Source organism: Cnephaeus nilssonii (genome assembly GCF_951640355.1).
Source record: "Cnephaeus nilssonii genome assembly, chromosome: 11".
In the NCBI taxonomy this organism is placed as follows: Eukaryota; Metazoa; Chordata; class Mammalia; order Chiroptera; family Vespertilionidae; genus Cnephaeus; species Cnephaeus nilssonii.
In genome coordinates, this window is record NC_137082.1 from 93,521,802 (window position 1) to 93,544,326 (window position 22,525).

The following is a 22,525-nucleotide window of genomic DNA, read 5'->3' on the forward strand; positions in this document are numbered from 1 at the left end:
ACAAAAGCAACAAGAGCCCGGCCAGCGTGGCTCAGTGGTTGAGCTTCGACCCATGAACCAGGAGGTCACAGTTCAATTCCGAGGTGTTACATCGAGGCAGGGGGGGAAGTCCACAGCCATGCAAGCATCTGCAAGGTAGATGTTGACAAAGATAACTGGCGCCTTCCCAGACCCTTGCCAGCCTTCCCAGACCCCTGCCTGAGGCAGGAATTCCACACCTCTCATGCCCTCCACCCTCCCCTCACCAAACAGCTGTATAAAGGAAGTACCTAAGCCCCCCGTTTTGGCGCGAACTTCCCTGGCCCACTCTCGGACCGGTGAGTTTCGCCCGGGAGCGCACGATTAAAACCTCCCCCCCTTTCCATGGCCTAGACTCTGTCTTGTTTCCTGCGTCGCAAACCTTTCACGAGGAAGGGTACACGCCCAGGTTGCCGGCTCAATGCCCGGGTTGTGCAGGAGGCAGATGATCAACAATTCTCTTAGCATTGATGTTTCTCTCTCCCCCTCTCTTCCTCTCTGAAATCAATAAAAATAAAAAAATTTAAAAAAAGCAACAAGAACCACTAGAAATCAAACGTTAAATAGCATAGTTACAGAACACCGGAGAAAAACAAAGCAACACTTAGAGAAATGGAGTTACACAGCTTTATGCCGGCGGACTCAAGAGGTGTCTCTCAAATTCCGAGCAAACCAATATGGTGGAAGCCCCTCTTTTACCCCCTTTTGGTGTCTTTGTCCCCCAAATATGGATTATACTTCCAGACCTTTCGCGGGCTTTGCAAGAAGCCCCAGGTGTTGGGGGTCTTGAGACCATGTCTAAGGGCCTGGCCTGGCGCCAGCGCTGATAACCCCCTCCGGGGGCTGTCATGGTTTACGGCCGCTGTAAGATGTGAGCATTTAGGTAACAGGTCTTGCAAGACCAGTTTCTCGGAAAGGGGCAGTGACTTAATTATAGGCTATCAAGAATGTACAGTAGGTTACTGGCACAGATTCAGATTGCTAGCCCCCCCCCCCCGCCCCCCGCAAATGCCTTATTTTCCCCGTCAGCATCAGGGCACCCCGGTTGATGTTGCTAACGATTGGAGGTGGTTGTATAATCCTTGCCCTTGTGCTCATCTCCTTTTCAGACGCCGGGGATCTAAAGTGTGAACCCACTGTTACGCATGGCTCCCTGCCTGCCTCCCCCAAATCCTTCCTCTGGAGAAGCCCAAGGTTCTTGTGACTTCGAGGAACTCCCATCTCATCTTACCAGTTGCTTCCCACTCGACTCTCGAAATTAGTCCTGAGCACACACATGTCACCTGTGACTTCACTCATCAGGCCCCAGGCCTCACGTGTCCTCCTGGCTGTGCCCCGCGTCTCCTTTAAAACTCACTTAGGAGTCTCCCCGTTTACAAAGCCGGCGGGCCCACGAGACACACTCTATGACGAAGCATGACGGCTCCATGCATGCATCTGCGTGAGCTCGAATCTCCTCTCCGGTTCACTGAATACTAACCCAGAGAGAACGCAGAGCAATGTTTCTCTCAGCGAGACCACCTGGGTAACGCCTCCCTAAACTCTACCCAAACCTACTGAAGGCGAATCTCAGGGAGGACCATTCTGTACAACGAAAATCTGAGAACCGCTGGCCCGTGGGAGGAAAAGGGATGGATACCCAGAGCTCACCTGTGTTCCACGCGTCTTGCTTCTTCTCTTTCAAGGCCCAGCCAATGAGGGGCTGGTTTTCACAGGGAGGCGTGTCCCACGGTGCATGGGTGACTTCTGTGCGCCTTTCGCTGGAGGAGACATCTCTGTGGACCACCCTCTTGTTCCCCTCACCCTTTATCCCCCCCCCCCCCCCCCGCAACCTCCCAAGTCTCCTCCCCCTACTATTATCTTCATGGGATGATCTGGGCTTCGCATTGTTTTCTAGAAAATAGAGCACCAACGGGATCCAAAAAATACAAGAAACACCAACTAGTGACCGTGACTGTGCGACTGGACGGCTTCTCTCCGCAGCTACACAGCCACGCGGGTACTTGCACCCCGGTTTGCTTAAGGAAACCATCGGCTGGGAACGTCCACACAGCAAAGGAACACGCCCGTGTGCGCGTGCATTTCACAAACAAGGCATGCACTGTCCTTTCTTCTTAGTTGGCAGAAATATAAGTGCAAATTCTGTCAATGACTGGTTACACACTATCCCTCCACCAATATGCTCATCGCCGGTGACACCAGAAAGGAACAACTAACTCCTTACTCAACTCCTTAGCTGTCACGTGCTAAAATAAAGAAGATCCCCAGCCCAATAAAAGGAAAACCGTAAGTACACGCACCACAAAAGTGCGTGTTGCATTTGTATGATCAGACTACGCCTCCACGTGTGTCAGGCTGCACGTGTGGCCAGAGACCATAACACAGACAGTGCAGGCCTGCCTCGTCAGAGGCATCATTAATACAAAAGCAGATTTGACGTCAGCGACGAGGTCCATTTGAGAGCCTCCAAAATACAAAAGGGGAAGGAGAGAGGCCAACACAAACCGCACATATCGATGCAAATCGTCCCACTGGCACAGCCACCTTCCTCACCAGGGAGGGGCGAGAGCATTTTACCCTCCACCGAGCGAGCTCCCAGGCAGGTCCCCCGACACTGGGCCGGGCAGGTCACGGTACGCAGGCCAGTAATGCGGGAATTACTCAACTCAAAAAAGGCCCAAGTGCTCATTGGCAGAGGAGTGGATATAAAACAAACTACGGTACCTCTACACCATGGAATACTACGCAACAATAAAAAAGAAAGAACTCTTACGCCATTTGCAGGATGGACCTGGAGAGCCTTACGCTGAGCGAAATAAGCCAGGCAGAGAAAGAGAAGTGTCCCATGGTCTCACTCGTAGGTGGAATCTAATGACCCAAATAAACGAGATAAATATTTTGACGATCAAAAATAGACCCAGAGCCACAGAAGCATGAACAGACTGTTGAACCTCAGGGGGAAGGCTGGGGAGGATGGGTGGGTGGGAAGAGATCCACCAATGAGCTTGTCTGCACATATGCATCACCCGTGGACACCGACAGTGGGGTGGTGAGGGCCTGGGGTGGGGGAGGGTGTTAATGGGGGGAAAGAGGGGCCCATGTAATAATTTCAACAACAAAGATTTTTTTAAAACAATGCCCGTGGATGTCAGTGATCTGACGTGCAGCTCTGGCTGAGGTTTGGAGTCACGGCCCACCCCACCCGCGCCCCACCACCGGGAGAGACCACGGCCTCAGGGCCGCCCTGCCCCGACGCTCAGACCCGCTTTCACGGCTAAAGGGAAACCTCCTGGATGGGGCGACGCCGTCCCTCCTGTGAGGTGAACTGCACACAAACTCAGCCGAAAGCTTGAAATCTCTCTGGAGGCGCGTATCTTAAAGCGGTTAATGCAGGGACCATTTTTTAAAAGTTTACGAAGCACAGGTCTTTCATCTTTGCCGAATAGTCGCTCCAACACCATTTGAGCTGAAAACGCCAGTGGGGACGCTGAAGCAAGCATCCGTGACCCCGAAAGGCTGCGCATCGAGGAGTTTGCCGCGTATCCAGCGGCCGAGAAGAGAACGGACTGGCGAGAGCCACGTTGTAAAGGTTCACGATGCTCCTCCCTTCAGACCCGCGGGAACCGGGGACCAGGATGCTCAGGCTCGAAGCCCTCTCTGCAGAAAGCGTCTACGTGGCTCAGCGCCCACGCCCTCTCTCCGGCTGTGCGTGACCGACCCATGCAGGGCTCACCCCAGAAAGTCAACGTGAAGAAGCACGTTGGAAGCGAGGAAACGTGAGGGTAAGAGCCCAGGTCAGTGAAGAATACTCATTGCTTTCCAAGACATGACCACCCCCTCACAACCCGATTACGTCGATTACACCTGCCTACCGTCCACGCGGCTCCCCATGCTGTCTGGAAAAGCAGCATAAAGTATGAACATTGCATAGGACCACGCTTCGGCTAAAAGGAGACGTGAATAAAGGACACTCCAAGATGACAGACTGCAGCTCAGTATAAACTTTTAAAAAACCGAACCTTACGATGGAGCCGAGTGAGCCACACAATCATGGCAGAAACCCTTAAGGGACGGAGGTACTTTTTCAAAATAGATTTTTATTGATTTCAGAGAGGAAGGGAGAGACATACAGAAGCATCCATGATGAGAGAGAATCCTTGATCGGCTGCCTCTTGCACGCCCCCGACTGGGGATGGAGCCCACGACCTGGGCACGTGCCCTGACTGGGAATTGAACCCGGGACCCTTCGGTCTGCAGGCCGAACCAGCTAGGGTGGGACTGAGGTATTGTGATTCTTCAAAACCACAGGTGTGCAGCACTGCACAAAGGTGCAATTAAATGACAATGAAAATGAGCGACCAAGGATTTAAAATAACTCCGAACCCGTCGTATCAAATAACCTGAGCGAGGGGGCAGTTAGGGCATCCCGGCCAGGAGGTCGCCCGGCCAGGCCTTCCGAAAGCGCCATCACTCGGAAACATTCTGCGGACAACCCGGACATAAACATCGTGACGACACGACTTCAGCTGAAGAGCAATTGTGTTTTAATGAGGAAAACAGGAACGCTGCGTTCTTCACAGGTGCTTTTTACAGTAAAGGAGCGTTCGCTTCCTGGCCCGGAGACCTGCCTCCTACCGGCCCACTGGAAACAGGAAGAGCTAACTGGGGTCAATCGATTCGCCGTCTGTGCCTGAGGGTCGTGGCCTGGGCTGCGGGGGAAAGCTCATCTGTGCCACGTTCTTCCCACGGGCAGCGCCAGGGCAAGGAAAACACCGGGAAGCACTTGCTTTTCTTCAGAACACACGGGAACTGCCGCCCCGGCACAGGCACCTCTCCGCCTCCCCGGCCCGACGTGTGCGAACGGCAGGCGTGCCCACAAGACCGCAGGTTGAATGTGCAGCTTGATTTTTATTTTAAAAATAATAAATCACAAAACTAAAGTGTCTGAACAAGGCCACTGAGCCCTCCCCAGGGGTGGTTACAAGCACTACGATCGCATGACTGTTGCTCTGAGCTCATCTCCTCTACGGCGGCCTCACTGGGGAAGCGTCCCGCGCAGGGGGCGGCGGGGAAGGCCGGTCCTCGATGGCCGCGTCCTCTGCTTCCAGCTCCAGGGGCGGCACCCGGGGGCGGGACGGCGGGAGCCCCGCCCGTCACTGCGGGACCAGCTCCCGCAGGGAGGCCAGCGCCGCGTGGATGCGCACGTGCAGTCTGTTCTCAAAGTCGTAGCCAGAGAAGTCCTCCTGGAAGAACAAGCGAGGACTGAGGGCCGCGGCGGAGCCCCGGCGCACCATGGGGTGACCCCGAGTTCTGTCCGGCTCGGGGACACCCCTCCCACTCCCGCTAAGGGCTCTGCACCCACTTGGTTTTATTTCCCAATCGCTGAGCTCTGCGATTTTCTTAAATATTCTTTTATTGATCTCAGAGAGGAAGGGAGAGAGAGAAACATTGATGATGAGCGTCATGGATCGGCTCCTGCACGACCCCGACTGGGGATCGAGCCTGCAACCCGGGCCTGTGCCCTGACCGGGAATCGACCCTGGGACCCTTCAGTCCGCAGGCCGACGCTCTGTCCACGGAGCCACACCGACGCTCTGTCCACGGAACCACACCGGCCAGGACGTGCCTTTTTTAAAGAATGCTAACTGCACGTCATTACTGCGTCTGTGATGTCTTCCTCCTGTGAGCTCACTGTAAGCGGCTGTGGGAAATCCTTTATTCGGGAACGTGGTTATGAAATACCAAGTTACGCCCTGGCTGGCTTGGCTCAGTGGATAGAGCGTCGGCCTGCGGACTGAAAGGTCCTGGGTTCGATTCCAGCCAAGGGCACATGGCTGGGTTGCAGGCTCAATCCCCAGTCGGGGGCGTGCAGGAGGCAGCCGATCCATGATTCTCTCTCATCATGGATGTTTCTCTCTCTCTCTCCTTCTCCCTTCCTCTCTGAAATCAATAAAGAATTATATTAAAAAAAAAAAAAAAAAAAGAAATACCGAGTTACTTTCCCCCTCATGTAAGAGGAGGGTTTATAATGCAGGGTGAGCGCTCACAGGAGTGTCTCGTGACACGGGTAACGTCACTTAACACTCCAGTGCTTGCTGATTCACCATCGCCACGTTTCCTTCCCGGAAATACCAGCCAGACAATCACTTCCCCAAACCTCTGGGATTCAGCCGCGAGTGCCGAGGACAGGCCCTGGGCGGGAAGCTCGGGACGCTTACCTTTGCCTGAAGAAGGAGCGCTCGGCCTCTTGCTACCGTCTGTGAAGACAAAACACACACATCTCGTCACCCTCCGCTTTCTCCAGCAGAAAAGCTTAAAAGCAGGAGGATAGGCCAGCGGTCGGCAAACCGCGGCGCGTGAGCCACATGCTGCTCTTTGGCCCCTTGAGTGTTCTAACGCCACTTCTTCAAAATAGACCCTGTTCTTCTGCGTGAGCCACACCACCACCCACATTCCTTCCCGAAAACGGCCAGCGTTCCCCCTCAAGTTTTTGCCCAAAAATCTCATTCCAGAGACGACATCATCTCCTAAACAGATAGAATTCCTATCTTCTTGGACTCACCTTATGGGAAATAAAAACAAGCAGCACGCCCCCCCCCCGCCCCCCGCCCCCCAATTCATGGATTTCCCTTACACGAAGGCCGCTGTGTGCCTGCTGCCTGCACGCTCCCGGTGTGACCTTTAGGAAAACACGTGCGCTCTTACCTCTGGTTTGTCCAGCAGGAGGCAGCCCAGCTCGTAGCAGGCGTACGGCTGGACGTACAGGTTATTCTGACGACACAGCTCATCCTTGGCCGCGCGCTGGAAGAACTGAGAGTAAGACAGACGTCACTGGACCAATCGAGGGCCCCACGAGGCTCCGTTCCCCACGCCAGGCCGGCCCACCCCACCCCCTCCCCCGCTGCGGGACGGCCGGCGTCGGGACCTGCAGTGACGGAGGCGGGAGGAGTGAACACACACGGACACTGGTACTTTTTGCTAATCCTCACCCGAGAACATCATTCCCATTGCTTTTTTAGAGAGAGATGGAGGGAAGGAGGGAGGAGGGGAGGGAGGGAGGGAGAGGAGAAACATCGATGTGGGAGAGACACATGGATCGGTTGACTCCCACACGCACCTCAACCACGGCCGGGCATGTGCCCTAGACCGGGAATCAAACCAAGACCTTTGGTACATGGGCCGACGCTCTAACCATTGAGCAGCACCACCCAGGGCTGATAAACACACATTTGCATTTCTCTAACTATGAGACTTCACTCTGCTCCTTCAACACCGTGTTCACACGCCCCCTCCTCCAACCGAGAGTGTCGATGGCGGGAAGGAGGCCGCGTGTAAAGGGCGTTGCGGGAACCCAAGGCTACACTAACCCTGGCCCCAACCAGCATGGCGGGCAGCGTAGGGGGAGGCCCAGAGGCGGGAGGCTGGGTGTGTTGGGTGGGTGTGCCTCTCCTTATCCCCGGCTCTGCCCCCCGCCGTGCTGCCCGCCTACCTGGGCGGCGTCCTCGGCGTTCCCCAGACACTTGTGGATGGCCCCGAGCAGCAGGTGCTTCAGCCCCACGGCCGCGGCGTCGTCCACCTCGTGGCACGCTGGAGGAGAGGCGGACACGTCCCTCAGCTCCCACCCATCGCCCAGAGCGCCCTCCACGGTCCGCACGCACCCCGTGCACAGCTCCGCCCCGAGAACAGAGGGGCCCCAGACGGGGTGGCTCAGTGGACAGAGCGTCGGCCTGGGGACCGAAAGGTCTCGGGTTCGATTCCGGTCAAAGGCACGGACCTGGGTTGCAGGCTCCTCCCGGCCCGGTCCTGGTCGGGGCGCGTGCAGGAGGCAACCCATCGACGTGTCTCTCTCACAGCGATGTTCCTCTCCGTCTCTCCCTCTCCCCAAAATCGATGGGGACATGTCCTCCGGGTGAGAACAGAAAACAACACCCCCCGGAGGGCCCCTCCCCCACCGTTTAGCGACGACCCTCAGAGACACAGAGGCACAAACCGCAGGGGCCAGGCAGGCAACGCGCGCTGCTCTGAAACTACACGGAAGGAGACACGGAAAGCCACGCACTCTGACCCCGACTGCGTGACGCAGAAAGGCACCCCACGGGGTCCGTCCAGGGGCATCCACAGGTCCGGGGGGAGGGGCGGGGGCTCGGGGGATCTGAGGGCTGTGACGGTCTGCACGACACCACCTGTGAGCGTGGATGCACGCCATTACACGTGTGTCTAACGCACACAATGCACAGCACCAAGCGTGGATCTCACGTACACGGGGTGACAGTGATGTGTCGGTGTGGGTTCATCAGCTGCACCACATGCTCCACTTGGGTGGGAGGCCGATGGCGGGGGCAGGTAGCATGGGGGAGGGGGAGGGGAGCTACGTGGTCTCTGTGAACCTCAAACGGCCCTCAAACATGAAGCCTTGCCCAGACCAGGGCCAGGGGTCGAGCCTGTAACTGAATCAAACCCGGGACCCTTCCGTCCACGGGCTGACGCTCTACCCACGGAGCCAAACCGGCAAGGGGCTTTTACATGTTTTCATGGATTTTTTAGAGAGAGAGAAAGGGAGGAGAGAGAAACATCGAAAAGAGAATCACGGATCGGCCGCCTCCTGCTCGCCGTACACTGGGGATCGAGCCCGCAACCCCGGCCTGTGCCCTGCCCGGGAATCGAACGGTGACCTCCTGGTTCCCCGGTGGACTCTCCGCCCCTGAGCCACGCCGGCGGCGGGTTTGTTTGTTTGTTTGTCTGTCTTTACCTTGACTCATCCTCTGGAGGCTGGGGGAGGAGCAGTTGGGGAGGGCTTTCCAGAGGTACAGCACCTCCACGGAGGCCAGCACGCACAGCGCGCGGGTGGGTGTCTGCTTCCGGAACCGCTCGGCCTGCAAGGAGTCAGCACGGTTAGCCACGCCTTCCTCCAGACAGACTCAGGACACGAGCGCCTCGGAGGCATCTCACAGGGTCCAGGACTCGCGTGAGCCTGCCCCTCCTACAGCTGCGAGGCAAGCGCGTTCCGTAGAAACGCTCGCTCTCCACAGGCAGACAATGCCTCTCACTTTTTTTTTTATTAATGTATTTTATTGATGTCAGAGAGGAAGGGAGGAGAGATAGAAACATCAATGATGAGAGAGAATCACTGATTGGCTGCCTTTTGCACGCCCCCCACTGGGACCGAGCCCACAACTCAGGCATGTGCCCTAGGCCGGAATCGAACCGGGGACCCTTCAGTCCGCAGGCTGACGCTCTATCCACTGAGCCACACCTGCTCGGGCTCTCACTCCTTCTTCACCTCACTCCCCAATCGTGACTCGGGAGGGATCCCAGAAATGTCGGGATGAAACTCGATTCGCTTTCATGCCGGTGAGAGGGGCGTGTAGACCTGGAGGAGGGGGGCTCGGTGGGTGTCCGAGGAGGGGAGCCGGCTAGTGACTGTTTGTGGAATTTCTCATTTCCTACCGAGCTCAGTGCTCTCGGGGCCTCGCACACTACAGTCTAGTTTATCCTCAAACCAAGTCACCGGACGCTCATTCAACAAAATCTCATGAGACGAAAACCACAGGACACTCAGGATGTGGCCAGGAGTCACGGGACCCTCGGCAATTCAGCCGAATCTTCCTCTTTAAGGTACAGGGTGCGTTAGGCCTCTGTCTTACACGGGATGTGCATAATTTTTTTTAATTAGGTCAAAATGTGATCTGGCCCGGCCGGCGTGGCTCAGGGAGGAGCATCGACCTATGAACCAGGAGGTCACAGTTCGATTCCCCGTCAGGGCCCAGGCCCAGGCTGCAGGCTCGATCCCCAGCGTGCAGGAGGCAGCCGATGGATGATTCTCTCTCATCTTTGATGTTTCCATCTCTCTCCTCCTTTCCCGTCCTCTCTGAGGTCAATTAAAAAATATTTTCCCCACAAGAATGTGATGTGCTCGCCATCCTGAGAGCGAACGGCTGCACCTCTGGCCGGGGCCGGCCCACGTGTCTTCCGACCTAACTCTCCGGATGACGCTCTCCCCGAGGCGTGCTCGTCAGCTCTGGAAGGTCTGCGAGATCTCACTCAGACCCCACGGCTGTGCCGTGACCCGCCGCGCTCCACGCCCTGCATTCAGAGCAGGAGTCCGACCTCGCTGCAAACTCTCCGGGGCGAGCGCACTGTGCGGGCAGGGAGGGTGCCCGCTGTCGATCTGATGCCCTAGGACCGAGCGGTGGTGGCGGCCGTACATGCCCACTCCCAGCAGCCCCGGCACAGGCCACGCACCTTCTTCACCGAGAACTGCTCGATCTGGTTGTTCTTCCTCTTGAAGAGCTTCTGCACCTCCTTGAAGACGACCTGGGCGCCGTCCGCGTCGCCGGTGGCCCCCTGGCAGACTGAGAAACCACGTTTATTTCTTACGTGTCCGGGCGGAAGTGCCGCTCAGGGTGACCTAGGCCGGTGACACTTGGAAATGTTTCCAAATCAACCAACGGGCGCAGACAGTTTGAGAGACGGTGACACAGAGGACGCGCCGTCCTGCGGGCCGTCAGGCCACGCTTCAACAGCTGTTCCCGGGCGGCTCCACCAGGGGGCAGCACGTCTCTATCTATCTATCTACCAATCTATCATCTATCAATCAATCTATCTATCTATCTATCATCTATCTATCTATCTATCTATCTATCTATCTATCTATCTATCATCTATCTATCTATCTATCATCTATCAATCATCTATCTATCTATCTATCTATCATCTATCTATCTATCTATCATCTATCTATCTATCATCTATCTATCAATCAATCAATCAATCTATCTATCTATCAATCAATCTATCTATCTATCATCTATCTCCTCAGGCCGGAGAGGCTCAGTCCTTCCAGAAATGACAGGCGTGTCTGCCACGGGGACAGCTGTGCTGAAACAGCGTGTGTTCTACAGTCACACTGTACACGGAACAGGGTCCCCAGGACACACGGTGGGAGCGACTACTCAAAGCCTGTGCCCCCTAAAGGCAGAAACGCGATGAGAAAGGTGTGCTGAATTCCTAAAAATTCTTTAAATCCCAGTAAGCAAATCTGTTTTAGAAAACACAGCAGAGGGGAAAGGTCGCGGAGGCTGCTTAGGGCAACACGCACCAGCACAGGGCGACCCGGGCCACGAGCTTCCCCAGACGCGGACGTGAGCAGCCCCGAGGGGGGCGGGGCCCGTGTGCGGCTGAAACGGTCAGTGCGCCGGCATCACGCTGCTGGTCACAGGGACGCACTGGGGAAACTGAGGAAGCACAGGCCCCGCCTCCTCCCGGGATTCTCCATCTGCGGACGGAGTGTGAGCGTGCGCGGCGGGAAGGAGACGCCGCCGCAGGGACAGGCCGTGCTGACACAGCGTGTGCTCTGCAGCCGCACTCACCGGCCGTCAGGTAGGCGTAGTAGCACTGCGACCACCGGGACTCGTTCTTCAGCCTCTCGAAGGAGCCGAACGCGTCCTGGAAGTTGAGCTCGATCATGCTGCACCAGCCTGGGAGAGAGCAGACTGTTCAGCTCTATCGTGCTGCACTGCCTGGGAGAGCAGGCTCAGGGCAGCTCCATCATCCTGCACCGCCTGGGAGAGCAGGCTCAGGGCAGCTCGATCGTGCTGCACTGCCTGGGAGAGCAGGCTCAGGGCAGCTCGATCATGCTGCACCGCCTGGGAGAGCAGGCTCAGGGCAGCTCCATCATGCTGCAACGCCTGGGAGAGAGCAGGCTCAGGGCAGCTCCATCATGCTGCACCGCCTGGGAGAGAGCAGGCTCAGGGCAGCTCCATCATGCTGCACCGCCTGGGAGAGAGCAGGCTCAGGGCAGCTCCATCATCCTGCACCGCCTGGGAGAGCAGGCTCAGGGCAGCTTGATCATCCTGCACCGCCTGGGAGAGCAGGCTCAGGGCAGCTTGATCATCCTGCACCGCCTGGGAGAGCAGGCTCAGGGCAGCTCCATCATCCTGCACCGCCTGGGAGAGCAGGCTCAGGGCAGCTCGATCGTGCTGCACCGCCTGGGAGAGCAGGCTCAGGGCAGCCACCAGCTCCGTATGCGTCCACAGGACGCCCCAGCGACACCCTCCACCCCGTCGTCGCCTCATGAGTGCTGTGTGCACGCCGCCTGAAAACTCTTTCAAAATTATTGTGTTCTCGCCCTGGCTGGTTTGGCTCAGGGGACAGAGCGTCGGCCTGCAGGCCAAAGGGTCCCGGGCATGTACTCGGCAGGGCATGTGCAGGAGGCAACCCATGGATGTGTTTCTCTCACGTCGATGTTTTTTCTGTCTTTCCCTCTCTCTAAAAATCAATGCAAGGATTAAAAAGATAAATAAGTAAAAATAAAGTTATTTTTTTCTCTTAAATGTTTTCAGTGTGCCACTTTAAGATTTCACAGCTGGTGACTCAGTAAAGAGGGAACGTGAGGCAAAGACTTCTATAAAACACTCCAGCGTGTCGCCGACAGGGTGAGATGAACGTGGGCCCTGTGTCCGCTCTCATGTGCAAGCGAGTGAGGTCTTTAAAGGGTGCCAGTCCGTCCAGTGAACCCAGACAACACCCGTTACCCTAAACTCAAAACCTCATCATCAATTATAAAGAAATAATGAGCCCGGGGGGGGGGGTGGCCTCGGCGGTTGGGCATTGACCTGTGAACCAGGAGGTCAGGGCACAGGCCCAGGTTTCGGGCTCGACCCCCAGCAGGGGGCAGCCGACCAGTGATGTTTCCCTCTCACCGTTCTCTCTCTCTCTCCTCTCCCTTTCTCTCTATAAAAGCAGTAAAACGTATTTTTAAAAAGAAACCTCGAGAATCTCCGAGTCCAGTGGCATTGCTTGTGCTACGCCCGCTGCGTCCTCTGACGACAAAGAGCGGCGGCGCTCGACGAAGACACAGGCGGAGCAGCCCTCTAAGGGGACGCCCAGGACAGCGCGGCCACTCGCGGGGCAGGAGCCGGCGCGGCTGCACCGTGACCACGCGCCGTTCCCCGCCCGGAGCCGCCGGCCGCACTCACCGATCTCGTACAGGCAGACGTGCTGGATCTCCCGCTGGTCCACGGCGAGCTCCAGCGCCGTGTGGAAGGAGGCCAAGGCGCTGTTGATCTGACACTGAGGGGAGAGGAGAGGACGGCGGTCACCGCGGACGCCTGTCATCACGCTACACGTGCGTCATCCCATGCGTGTCTCCTAACAGCCATCAAACCCGGCCGAGCGCACGGACGAGAGCGGTTCAAAGGCTCCTGGGAAGCCCGGCCGGCGTGGCTCAGGGGTTGAGCATCGACCTATGACCCAGGAGGTCACGGTCCGATTCCCGGTCAGGGCACAGGCCCGGGTTTAGAGCTCGATCCCATGTGGGGCGTGCAGGAGGCAGCCGATCCATGATTCTCTCTCATCATTGATGTTTCTCTCTCTGTCTCCCTCTCTGTCTCTCTCTCTCTCTACCCCCTTTCCTCTCTGAAATCAATAAAAACATATTTCAAAGCAATTTTAAAAAAAGGGGGTGGGCAGAGAGTGGACACGTGCTATAGAGGAGGAGGAGGAGGATCCAGAGGCTCAGACTGAGTGACGGGGCCACGAGCCCAGGACTGCGGGCGGCCACCAGTGCCCACAGGAGGCAGGGAAAGCTTCTCCCGGAGCCCGGACACCCGACGTCACCCTGGGCAGCTGGCTGGACTCCTGGCCCCAGAACGATGAGAAAATGAGTTCCTGCTGCTTCTAAGCCACCAGAGTTGCGGTAGTTTGTTACTCGGCTTTAGAGAAGTAATACGGTGTATTTCTCTAAAAACGGAGAAGTACCACGCGTTTCCTGCGAGAGGCACTCAAACAGAAACAGGAAGTGCTGAGACCACCATCAGGTCGTGACGACATCACCCCAAGAGCGAGCTCCGCTCCAAAATCAGTTCACGTTCCGTCCCGATCGCTCACTGAGGAATCGCCACGAGCCGTTACTGCCGCCGTGGGCATACAGCTCCCTGATTTCGCACCCAAATAATTTAAAACAAAACTGATCTTGGGGAGCCCTGGCCAGTGTGCCTCAGTGGACAGAGTGTCAGCCTGCGGACTGAAGGGTCCCGGGTTCGATTCCAGCCAAGGGCACAGGCCCGGGTTGTGGGCTCGATCCCCGGTGTGGGGCATGCAGGAGGCAGCCGATCAGTGACCCTTTGTCCATTGATGTTTCTCTCTCTCCCTCCCTCTCCCTTCCTCACTGAAATCAATAAAAATATACTTTTAAAAATGATCTGTGGGAGTTTTTAATAAAATACCCACGACACAGCAGAGAAAGGAGCGTTATCCTCAACCTGATTCTTCTTTCCCAGTTTGGTTTTTAAAGAAATAGACTCGCCCTGGCCCTCAGAGAATGCTGCCCAGGGGCCAGCACGAGAGAGCCATGATGTCGAGAACCAGGCGGCTCGGACCCTACGATACACACCCCGTCTCGTGAGCGAGGCACCGACCGGCTGTCACGACTGCCTGCAGCCTCGGTCTCCTCGCCGGTGAAACGGGAAAAGCAGGTGCTGCTGGTTTGATCGGCGCAGAGGAAGCCGTAAGAACACAGGCACAGTGTCTGCCAGGTTAAACGGAGCCAATTTACTGCCAAATTAAAACCAGCGTCGTGGACAGCGACTGCGCTGTTACCACGGAGACCCAGCCCGTTCTCCGTCGTCGCCGGGGCTTCTTTCCCGACGGGGCCCTGGGCCGCACCTGGGAGGGCGCGGCTCCTCCACTGGACTAAGTGGGCGTGGCTGGTGCAGAGGGGGACTGGGCTTTTGCTAATGGATTTTCACGTGTCACGTGATTCCACGCTTAGGAATTCTCATTATTGCGGCTTCTTCCCCCCCTGGGTTTTCCAGGGAGATGTGAACATCGTTTGTAAGTAATCAGTTACTTTACAATTTTTAAAAATAATTTACGATAGACTTACGTAATCGGCTAGGACCACCAGTTAAAATACGGAGTGTCAGCAAGCATGGCATGCATCTTGCTTTTCTTTTATATTTTTACTAGAGGCCCGGTGCACAAAATTCGTGCACGGAGGGGGGTTGTCCCTCAGCCCAGCCTGTACCCTCTCCAATCTGGGACCCCTGGAGGGATGTCCGACTGCCCGTTTAGGCCCAATCCCACCGGACATCCCAGTCGGACATCCCTCTGACAATCCAGGACTGCTGGCTCCCAACTGCTTGCCTGCCTGCCTTCCTGATTGCCCCTAACCGCTTCTGCCTGCCAGCCTGATCACCCCCTAACCACTCCGCTGCCAGCCTGTTGGCCCCCAACTTCCCTCTTCTGCTGGCCTGGTCACCCCTAACTGCCCTCTCCTGCAGGGTTGATCACCTCCAACTGCCCTCCCTTGCAGGCCTGGTCCTTCTCAACTGCCCTCCCTTGCAGGCTGGGTGCCTCCCAACTGCCCTCTCCTGCTGGCCATCTTGTGGTGGCCATCTTGTGTCCACATGGGGGCAGCTATATTGTGTGTTGCAGTGATGATCAATCTGCATATTACTCTTTTATTAGATAGGATAGAGGCCTGGTGCACAGGTGGGGGCCAGCTGGTTTGCCCTGAAGGGTGTCCCGGATCAGGTGGGGATTCCCTTGGGGCGTGGGGCGGCCTGAGCGAGGGGCCTGTGGTGGTTTGCAGGCCGGCCACGCCCCCTGGCAACCCAAGCGGAGGCCCTGGTATCTGGAATTTATTTTCCTTCTACAATTGAAACTTTGTAGCCTGGAGTGGAGCCAAGCCTGGGGCTCCCTCCGAAGGCCGGCAGCCATTTGTGTTGGGGTTATAATTGAAACTTTGTAGCCTTAAGCGGGTGGGCCCGGCCAGGGTATGCGGAAAGCTTTGCTTCCCCTGTTGCCGGGGGCAACCCTGGCCTGCTCTCTCAAGCTCCATTCTGCCGCCATTTGTTTGAGTTTGTTTACCTTCTATAATTGAAACTTTGTAGCTTGAGTGGAGGCTTAGGCGTGGCAAGGGCAGGCGGAAAGCTTGGCTTCCTCTGTTACTAGGAAACCTTGCTCTCTGTGGCTGTAGCCATCTTGGTTGGGTTAATTTGCATACTCGCTCTGATTGGGTGGTGGGCGTGGCTTTGTGGGTGTGTTGGAGGTATGGTCAATTTGCATATTTGTCTATTATTAGGTAGGATTGATTTCAGAGAGGAAGGGAGAGGGAGGAAGAGAGAGAAACATCAATGATGAGAGAGAATCACGGATCGCCTGCCTCCTGCACCCCCACACTGGGGACCAAGCCTGCAACCCGGGCATGTGCCCTGACCGGGAATCGAGCCATGGCCTCCTGGTTCATAGGTTGATGCTCAACCACTGCGCCATGCCGGCCGGGAGGCAGCCTTGCTTTATTCCCACCTTTCAGGCGGAGGTCCTAACGTTGAAGCATTAAACAGAGTTTGCTGCACAGTTTTTGTAGGTGCCGTTGTGACGGCGTACGCAGAAACAGCTCCGTGCTCTCTTTGACTTTACTAATGACCCCGCGGGCGCGCTCACAGGGAAGTGTCCGTTATTAACATGAACTGCGCTCGTTCTTCATCACAACGAGCCGCCAGCCAGCATCCGGTCTGTAAACACAACGGCACCGAGTCTCGTGTGTGTAGAAGAGCGAGATGATGTGGAGTAAAACAGAACGTAAAGATCGCTGGCTTGTTTCTGAGAAGTGGCTCGGTGTCTTCAGCTGTGCTGTCTGCGTTTTAAAACGAGAGCCCTCCTTGTCGCCTGTAACACGCAGAGGACACGTGACAGCCCGCCTACTCACAGGTGACTCAGCATTAGTGCTGCAGCCGCAGAATCATCCGCTTAGAGGCGCGGCTGCCAAGGACTCTATGCACTAAACCCCACGCCAGGGCCGGGCCAGGGCGGGCAGGCAGGCTCAGCCTCGGGCACAGTGAGCTCAGGACACGCACCCGACAGCCGCCACAGACAGGGGTGAGGTCTAGCAAGCACCGGCAAGTGTATGTAGCGTGTTGGCGCTGTTACCACCACCTCCTCCTGCCAGCGCCGTCGAGCAGCCGCTAAACCGCTCCATGTGGCTGTACCTCGCTGGAGAGGACGGCAGAGACCCCCCTCAGGGAATAAAGCCCCGCTCACAGTGCGGGCCTCAGAACGAACGGCACCGAGTGCTGGGTGCCTGACGGAGGGAGGAGCCGTGCAGGCGGGAGAGGGGACTGCGATGACAGAGACATGAACAGACGCCAGGGGACGGCTCGCCCTGCGCTGCCCTCTCTGCTCCTATAAATAACCACGTGCCGCTGCAGGGCTGCTGCTCTAAGGCGGACACGGGCTTGCTCGCCACCAGACGCGAGGAGACGCTGCCACCAGCAGCTCTGAGGGTCAAGGAGCCAGAGCCACGGAGCCCAGGCCCTGCCCCTCAGCGCTGGGCACCTCGGCCCAGCACCACCGGCCGTGAGTCCTGAGGGCCTCGGGCTCTCTTCTCTCCCTGACAAACCCATCGCCAGAGGGATCCACGCCCCCTTCGCGGTTCCTGCCACAACTGTGAGCTCGCGGGCTAAAAGGCAGCACAGCCCTGGCCGGTGCGGCCCCGTGGACAGAGCATGGCCCGCGGATGAAGGGTCCTGGGCTCGATTCCCCTGGAGGGCAGGTCCCTCGGTGGCAGGCTCCTCCCCGGCCCCAGTCGGGTGCGCAGGGGAGGCAACCAATCGATGTCTCTCTCACATCCATGTTTCCGTCTGTCTCTCCCCCTCCCTTCCTCTCTCTAAACGTCAATGGAAAACACCCTCAGGGGAGGATGAACAACACAACAAGAAGCAACACAGCCTCCACTCACCCGGGGATGGGGGCACCCACAAAACACGGGACTTCATCGTCCAAAGTCTCGAGAGAAAGCACTACAGCCACCCTGCAAAGGCCCCGTGGCCCGGACGGCCCGGCAGGAACGGCGGCGAGTCCGAGACAGGACCACTCGCGCCGGGGGAGGGGTGAGCGCCTCCCGACAGAGCTTCCCCGGCAGCAGGACCCTGGGAGGGGGGCCTGGGGAAGGCGACGTGAGGGTCACTGGAGACCGCGAGGGTCACGGGAGGCCGCGAGGGTGATGGGAGGATGAGGTACATGCCCTTGGCGACACTCTAACCACTGACCCACACCAGCCAGGCCTCCTTCTCTTCTTTGATAGAACGCGGATGACATTTTACATCTATGCCACCGGCTGCTCTGAGGACTGAGTGGGGTCGACCACACAGATAGCACACGCGCACAGCACGCAGCTGAGTGGGGCACACGGATAGCACGCAGGCACAGCATGTAGCAGAGTGGGGTGGCGTGCATGGAAAATAAAAGCTGCGAGGACTTCAGAGCTGATGCCGACCCTGACAGGAAGGCAGTACCCGTGTATAAAACCCACTGTGAGCCTCCAGGACCTGTCAGAACCGATTACCAGTCAGTGCACGGAGACAGTGTGTGTTTTGTGTCTTCATCTGAGAGACTTTCCAACGCTCCCGCCCGCAGCCCAGGCGCCAATCTCGGCTCACAGCCTAGACTCTCCCCGGCCGCCCACGGCTCAGGAGCAGCAGCGGGCTGACCGCCTGGGCTCCTGGAAGCGGCTTCGCGGCAACGACACGCGTAAGGCACACACGGCTCCTGGCCCGGGACACCGGCTCCCGGTGAGGCCGTCCCCAGGCGGGGTCACAGGCGGCTTTACAACAACCACACGCAGAATCACGTGCAGCACGTACCTCGAGCCGCTGGACGCGCCCCTTGAAGAACATGAAGAGGGAGGAGTTGGGGTAGGCCGCCTCCTTCCTGCGCAGGATTTCCTTCGCCTCCTCCAGGCCCGCCCTGTTGTCGCTGCCGTCCAGGGCGAAGAAGGGGCGGACCACGGTGTGGTACCAGAGCAGCGCCAACCTGCAGGAGGGAGGGATGCTGAGCCCGGACCTCCGCCCGGGGCTCCATTCTCAGACACAGCACACGTGTGCGCGCCCAGGCCCCCGCCCCCAGCTCACGGCGTCGTCAGAGCAGCCGCCCGTTGTAGCGTTATCAGGATCTGGAAAGCGGCAACTTCAGCGCACAGACCAGCCCACGCCCCAGGTGAGACGAGAACACGGCGCGGGAAGCACGCAGCCTCGGAGGCATCCAGGTGCCGCCGCGCCTTGCTCGCCGATGCACAAACGAGAGACTGAGCCTGGGGGCCAGGACGTCCTGTCCCTCCCGAGGAAGGCGTCCCTTTTCCGCAGAAGGAACACACTGCTTTCCGCTGTGTTCACAATTGGGAGCGGGTCTCCGAGTCAGGGTTCAAGTGCAGGAGCCTCAGGCAAAGCCACACTTTATATAAACGAGAGCAGCCGATGAAGGCCTTGCTCAGGCCTTGAAGAGGCTCCATTTAAAAAACGAAGAATAAATTACTAAACATTCTGTCACTGCAAACCCATCCCTTTCAGGGAAAGTGCCCCCTTAAAGGAGGCCTCCCGGACGCCCTGGGATCTGCCTTAACGAACAGAGATGTTTGTTTAACCCACAACCAGCACTTCCATGTAAACCTGAGCTCCCGGCACGCTCACGCATTGGGTTCCCTTCTAGAGATCAGGCTAATGTACGTGAATAATTCCAACGACTCCTTTCTCAGAAAACAGTATTAACACAGAAACAGACAAATTATCCCAAGTTATAAATCTGCTAAGTCAAATTAACGAAGGACCACGGTTTGTGTCACTTAATGAGTTTGGGGAGGCACAAACATTTTTGAAATGAAAAATTAATGATCTCGCCCTAGCCAGTCTGGCTCAGTGGAGAGAGCGTTGGCCTGCAGACGGAAGGGACCCAGGTTCAATTCCGGTCAAGGGCACGTGCCCGGTTAGGGGCTCCATCCCCATTGTGGGGCGTGCAGGAGGCAGCCGATCCGTGATTCTCTCTCATCATTGATGTTTCTCTCTCTCTCCCTCCCTCTCTGAAATCAATCAATCCATAAAAATAAGAAAATTAACGATCTCTTTAACAGCCACCACATATTCAGAGTAAATATCCAAATGCCTCAATTCTGACATGAGCGGAAATAGAGCTCTCGAACGCTCCCTGATATCAACATTCCTGGGAAAATCCCGACCAGTGGTATGACATCCAAGCACATCTAGTGTCTGGTGAAAGCATTCAAATCGCAAATGGCAGGGATTTACCAAATTGGGGGGAAAAAAATCACACCATTTTTCACGGATGGAGGAATGAGCGGTCCATGCTCTGAACAGCGCTCTCGTGGTTAAATAATTGCCATTCAAGCTGAGACTGAACAACCTGTGACTCGGTTTACGTTAGCGCAAAGTGGCCAAAGCCACACCTGAGAGACCAAGGACCAACGAGAATCCTCAGGGAAGTTACCACCCAGGACGAGGACAGAAGAATAGAAATTCATAAGAACAGAAATGTCCTATCAGATGTTTATCCTTTAAATCAGAATTGGGCCCTGACCGGTGTGGCTCAATGGATAGAGCGCCGGCCTGCGGACTCAAGGGTCCCAGGTTCGATTCCGGTCAAGGGCATGTACCTTGGTTGCGGGCACATCCCCAGTGGGGGGTGTGCAGGAGGCAGCTGATCGATGTTTCTAACTCTCTATCCCTCTCCCTTCCTCTCTGTAAAAATCAATGAAATATATTTTAAAAATTTAAATAAATTAAAATAAAACAATAAAAACCAGAATTGGGGTCTCGGTGACTGTGGCCGAGGTCACCAACATTGCTTATCCCCTCGTTTAAGGCCGGGAAACAGGATCGTTTTCCTGTCGACACGCATCCCTCATCTGCGAGACTTAAGAACCGTGCCGGCTCCCCAAGTCAGCTTCTACAAAGCCCCGAAACCACGGTCGTCGGCCTGGCGTTGAAAGACGCGAGCTGAGCTTCGCCCAGGTGGGCGTGGCTCGGCGGCTGAGCACTGACCCAGGAACCGGAGGGCACCGTCTGACTCCCGGTCAGGGCACAGGCCCGAGGTGTGGGTCGATGCCCTGTATGGGGCGTGCAGGAGGCAGCCGATCCCTAATTCCCTCATCTTGGATGTTTCTCTCTCTCTCTCCTTCGCCCTTCCTCTCTGAAGTCAATAAAAACCTATTAAAAAGAAAAAGGACACTAGCATCATGTCCAGCAAACCCGGGTTTTACCTGACGCTTCCTTTCCCGAGCCGACTGCTGGCCCCTCACTCCCAACACTACGTTATCTACGAAGCAGTGCGACACAGCTACTCACGTAGCTAAAGGGGCCTTCATGTCCTTACTTTCGCTCGCATACATCAGTGAAGACAGCCCCTGGTGGCGGTCTCCGGGGAACCCCAGCAGGTTGATGATTTTGAGCAGGTTGGGGGGCACCATGGAGATGCAAAGGTGGAACAGGCCGTATCCGAAGCTCACGGCCCCTCTCAGCCTGCTCAGGGTCTCCTCAGACACGCCCTCCGCCGCCGCCGCGTGGGCGTGGTTGTCGTTGGCGGCATCGGCGGGCGAGGGCGAGGGCGAGGGCTCCCCCGTCGGCCGCTGCTGGTGGAGCTCCTGCAGCGCGCTGATGTCCAGGTAGCACTTGTTGTAGATCTTCCAGGCTTTCCTGAGGATCCAGCCGCCTTTGATGTACGCTGGGCGGGGGAGAGCGGACAGTGAGCGGCAGGTCCTGCTCCCGCACGGACCACAGAGGGCGTGCGAGAGCAACCCCAAACCCGAGCAACACTGTATCCTTTTTCCTTTTTTTATTGAGAGCTTTATAGGCCATTCTACGACTCAGGGCTGCAAATCACGTAAAAAATACTTTAGTTCTTTTTTAAAAGTATGTTTATACTAGAGCCCCGGTGCACGAAATTCAGCCCAGCCTGCACACTCTCCAATCCAGGACCCCTCGAGGGACATCACTCTCACAATCCAGGACTGCTGCCTCCTAACCGCTCACCTGCCTGCCTGCCTGATTGCCCCTAACCACTTCTGCCTGCCAGCCTGATCACCCCCTATCCACTCCCCTGCCAGCCTGATCAACGCCTAACTGCTCGCCTGCCGGCCCGATTGCCCCTAACTGCCCTCCCATGCTAGTCTGGTCCCCCCCAACTCCCCTCTCCTGCAGGCCTGGTCACCCCCAACTGCCCTCCCTTGCTGGCCATTTGTGGTGGCCATCTTGTGTGTTGGAGTGACAGTCAATTTGCATGCTACCTCTTTATTAGAGAGGAGGATTGATTTGAGAGAGGAAGGAAGAGGGAGAGAGAGATGGAAACATCAATGATGAGAGAGAACCACTGACCGGCTGCCTCCTGCCCGCCCCCCACTGGGGACACGGGACAAGCCTGGGAGAAGGCCTCTGAGAACGAGAACCTCGGTGAAGTGTGGGGTGTAATGGTAACGTCACCCTCATCGCTGTCACAGCTCGCCCACAGCCAACACTCAGGGACTGATCAGCAGAGCTCCTAACCGTTACCCCCTCGATGGGGAGGGGGTGATAAAACCCAACCATCCCAGCTGCTCGGGCCAGGGGCCTGAGACTCTCCGGCCCCGCCAGTGACGGCGGCGAAGGACCCGTGAACCGGAGGTCGCGGTTCGATTCCGGGTCAGGACGCACGCCGGGCGAGGCATCAACAACATCCACAGACC

The 22,525-nt window shown here is 56.9% G+C and overlaps 1 protein-coding gene across 4 annotated transcripts in view; it reads right to left on the reverse strand.

Moving 5' to 3' along the window:
* Positions 1–4,906: 4,906 nt before the first annotated feature.
* TTC39C (tetratricopeptide repeat domain 39C) overlaps positions 4,907–22,525 on the reverse strand; it is a 32,527-nt gene continuing 14,908 nt past the window's right edge. For 3 of the 4 annotated variants that reach the window (XM_079783709.1, XM_079783711.1, XM_079783710.1), the window contains exons 5-14: positions 21,153–21,528; positions 18,663–18,831; positions 12,996–13,089; positions 11,388–11,495; positions 10,261–10,370; positions 8,768–8,891; positions 7,508–7,605; positions 6,724–6,828; positions 6,237–6,275; positions 4,907–5,261 (exon numbers count right to left, since the gene is read on the reverse strand). In XM_079783709.1, the coding sequence (XP_079639835.1) occupies positions 5,172–5,261; positions 6,237–6,275; positions 6,724–6,828; positions 7,508–7,605; positions 8,768–8,891; positions 10,261–10,370; positions 11,388–11,495; positions 12,996–13,089; positions 18,663–18,831; positions 21,153–21,528 (1,313 nt within the window). In that variant the 3' untranslated portion in view covers positions 4,907–5,171. Of the gene's footprint in view, positions 5,262–6,236; positions 6,276–6,723; positions 6,829–7,507; positions 7,606–8,767; positions 8,892–10,260; positions 10,371–11,387; positions 11,496–12,995; positions 13,090–18,662; positions 18,881–21,152; positions 21,529–22,525 lie in introns of all 4 variants that reach the window. The other variant, XM_079783712.1, reaches the window with a different exon arrangement.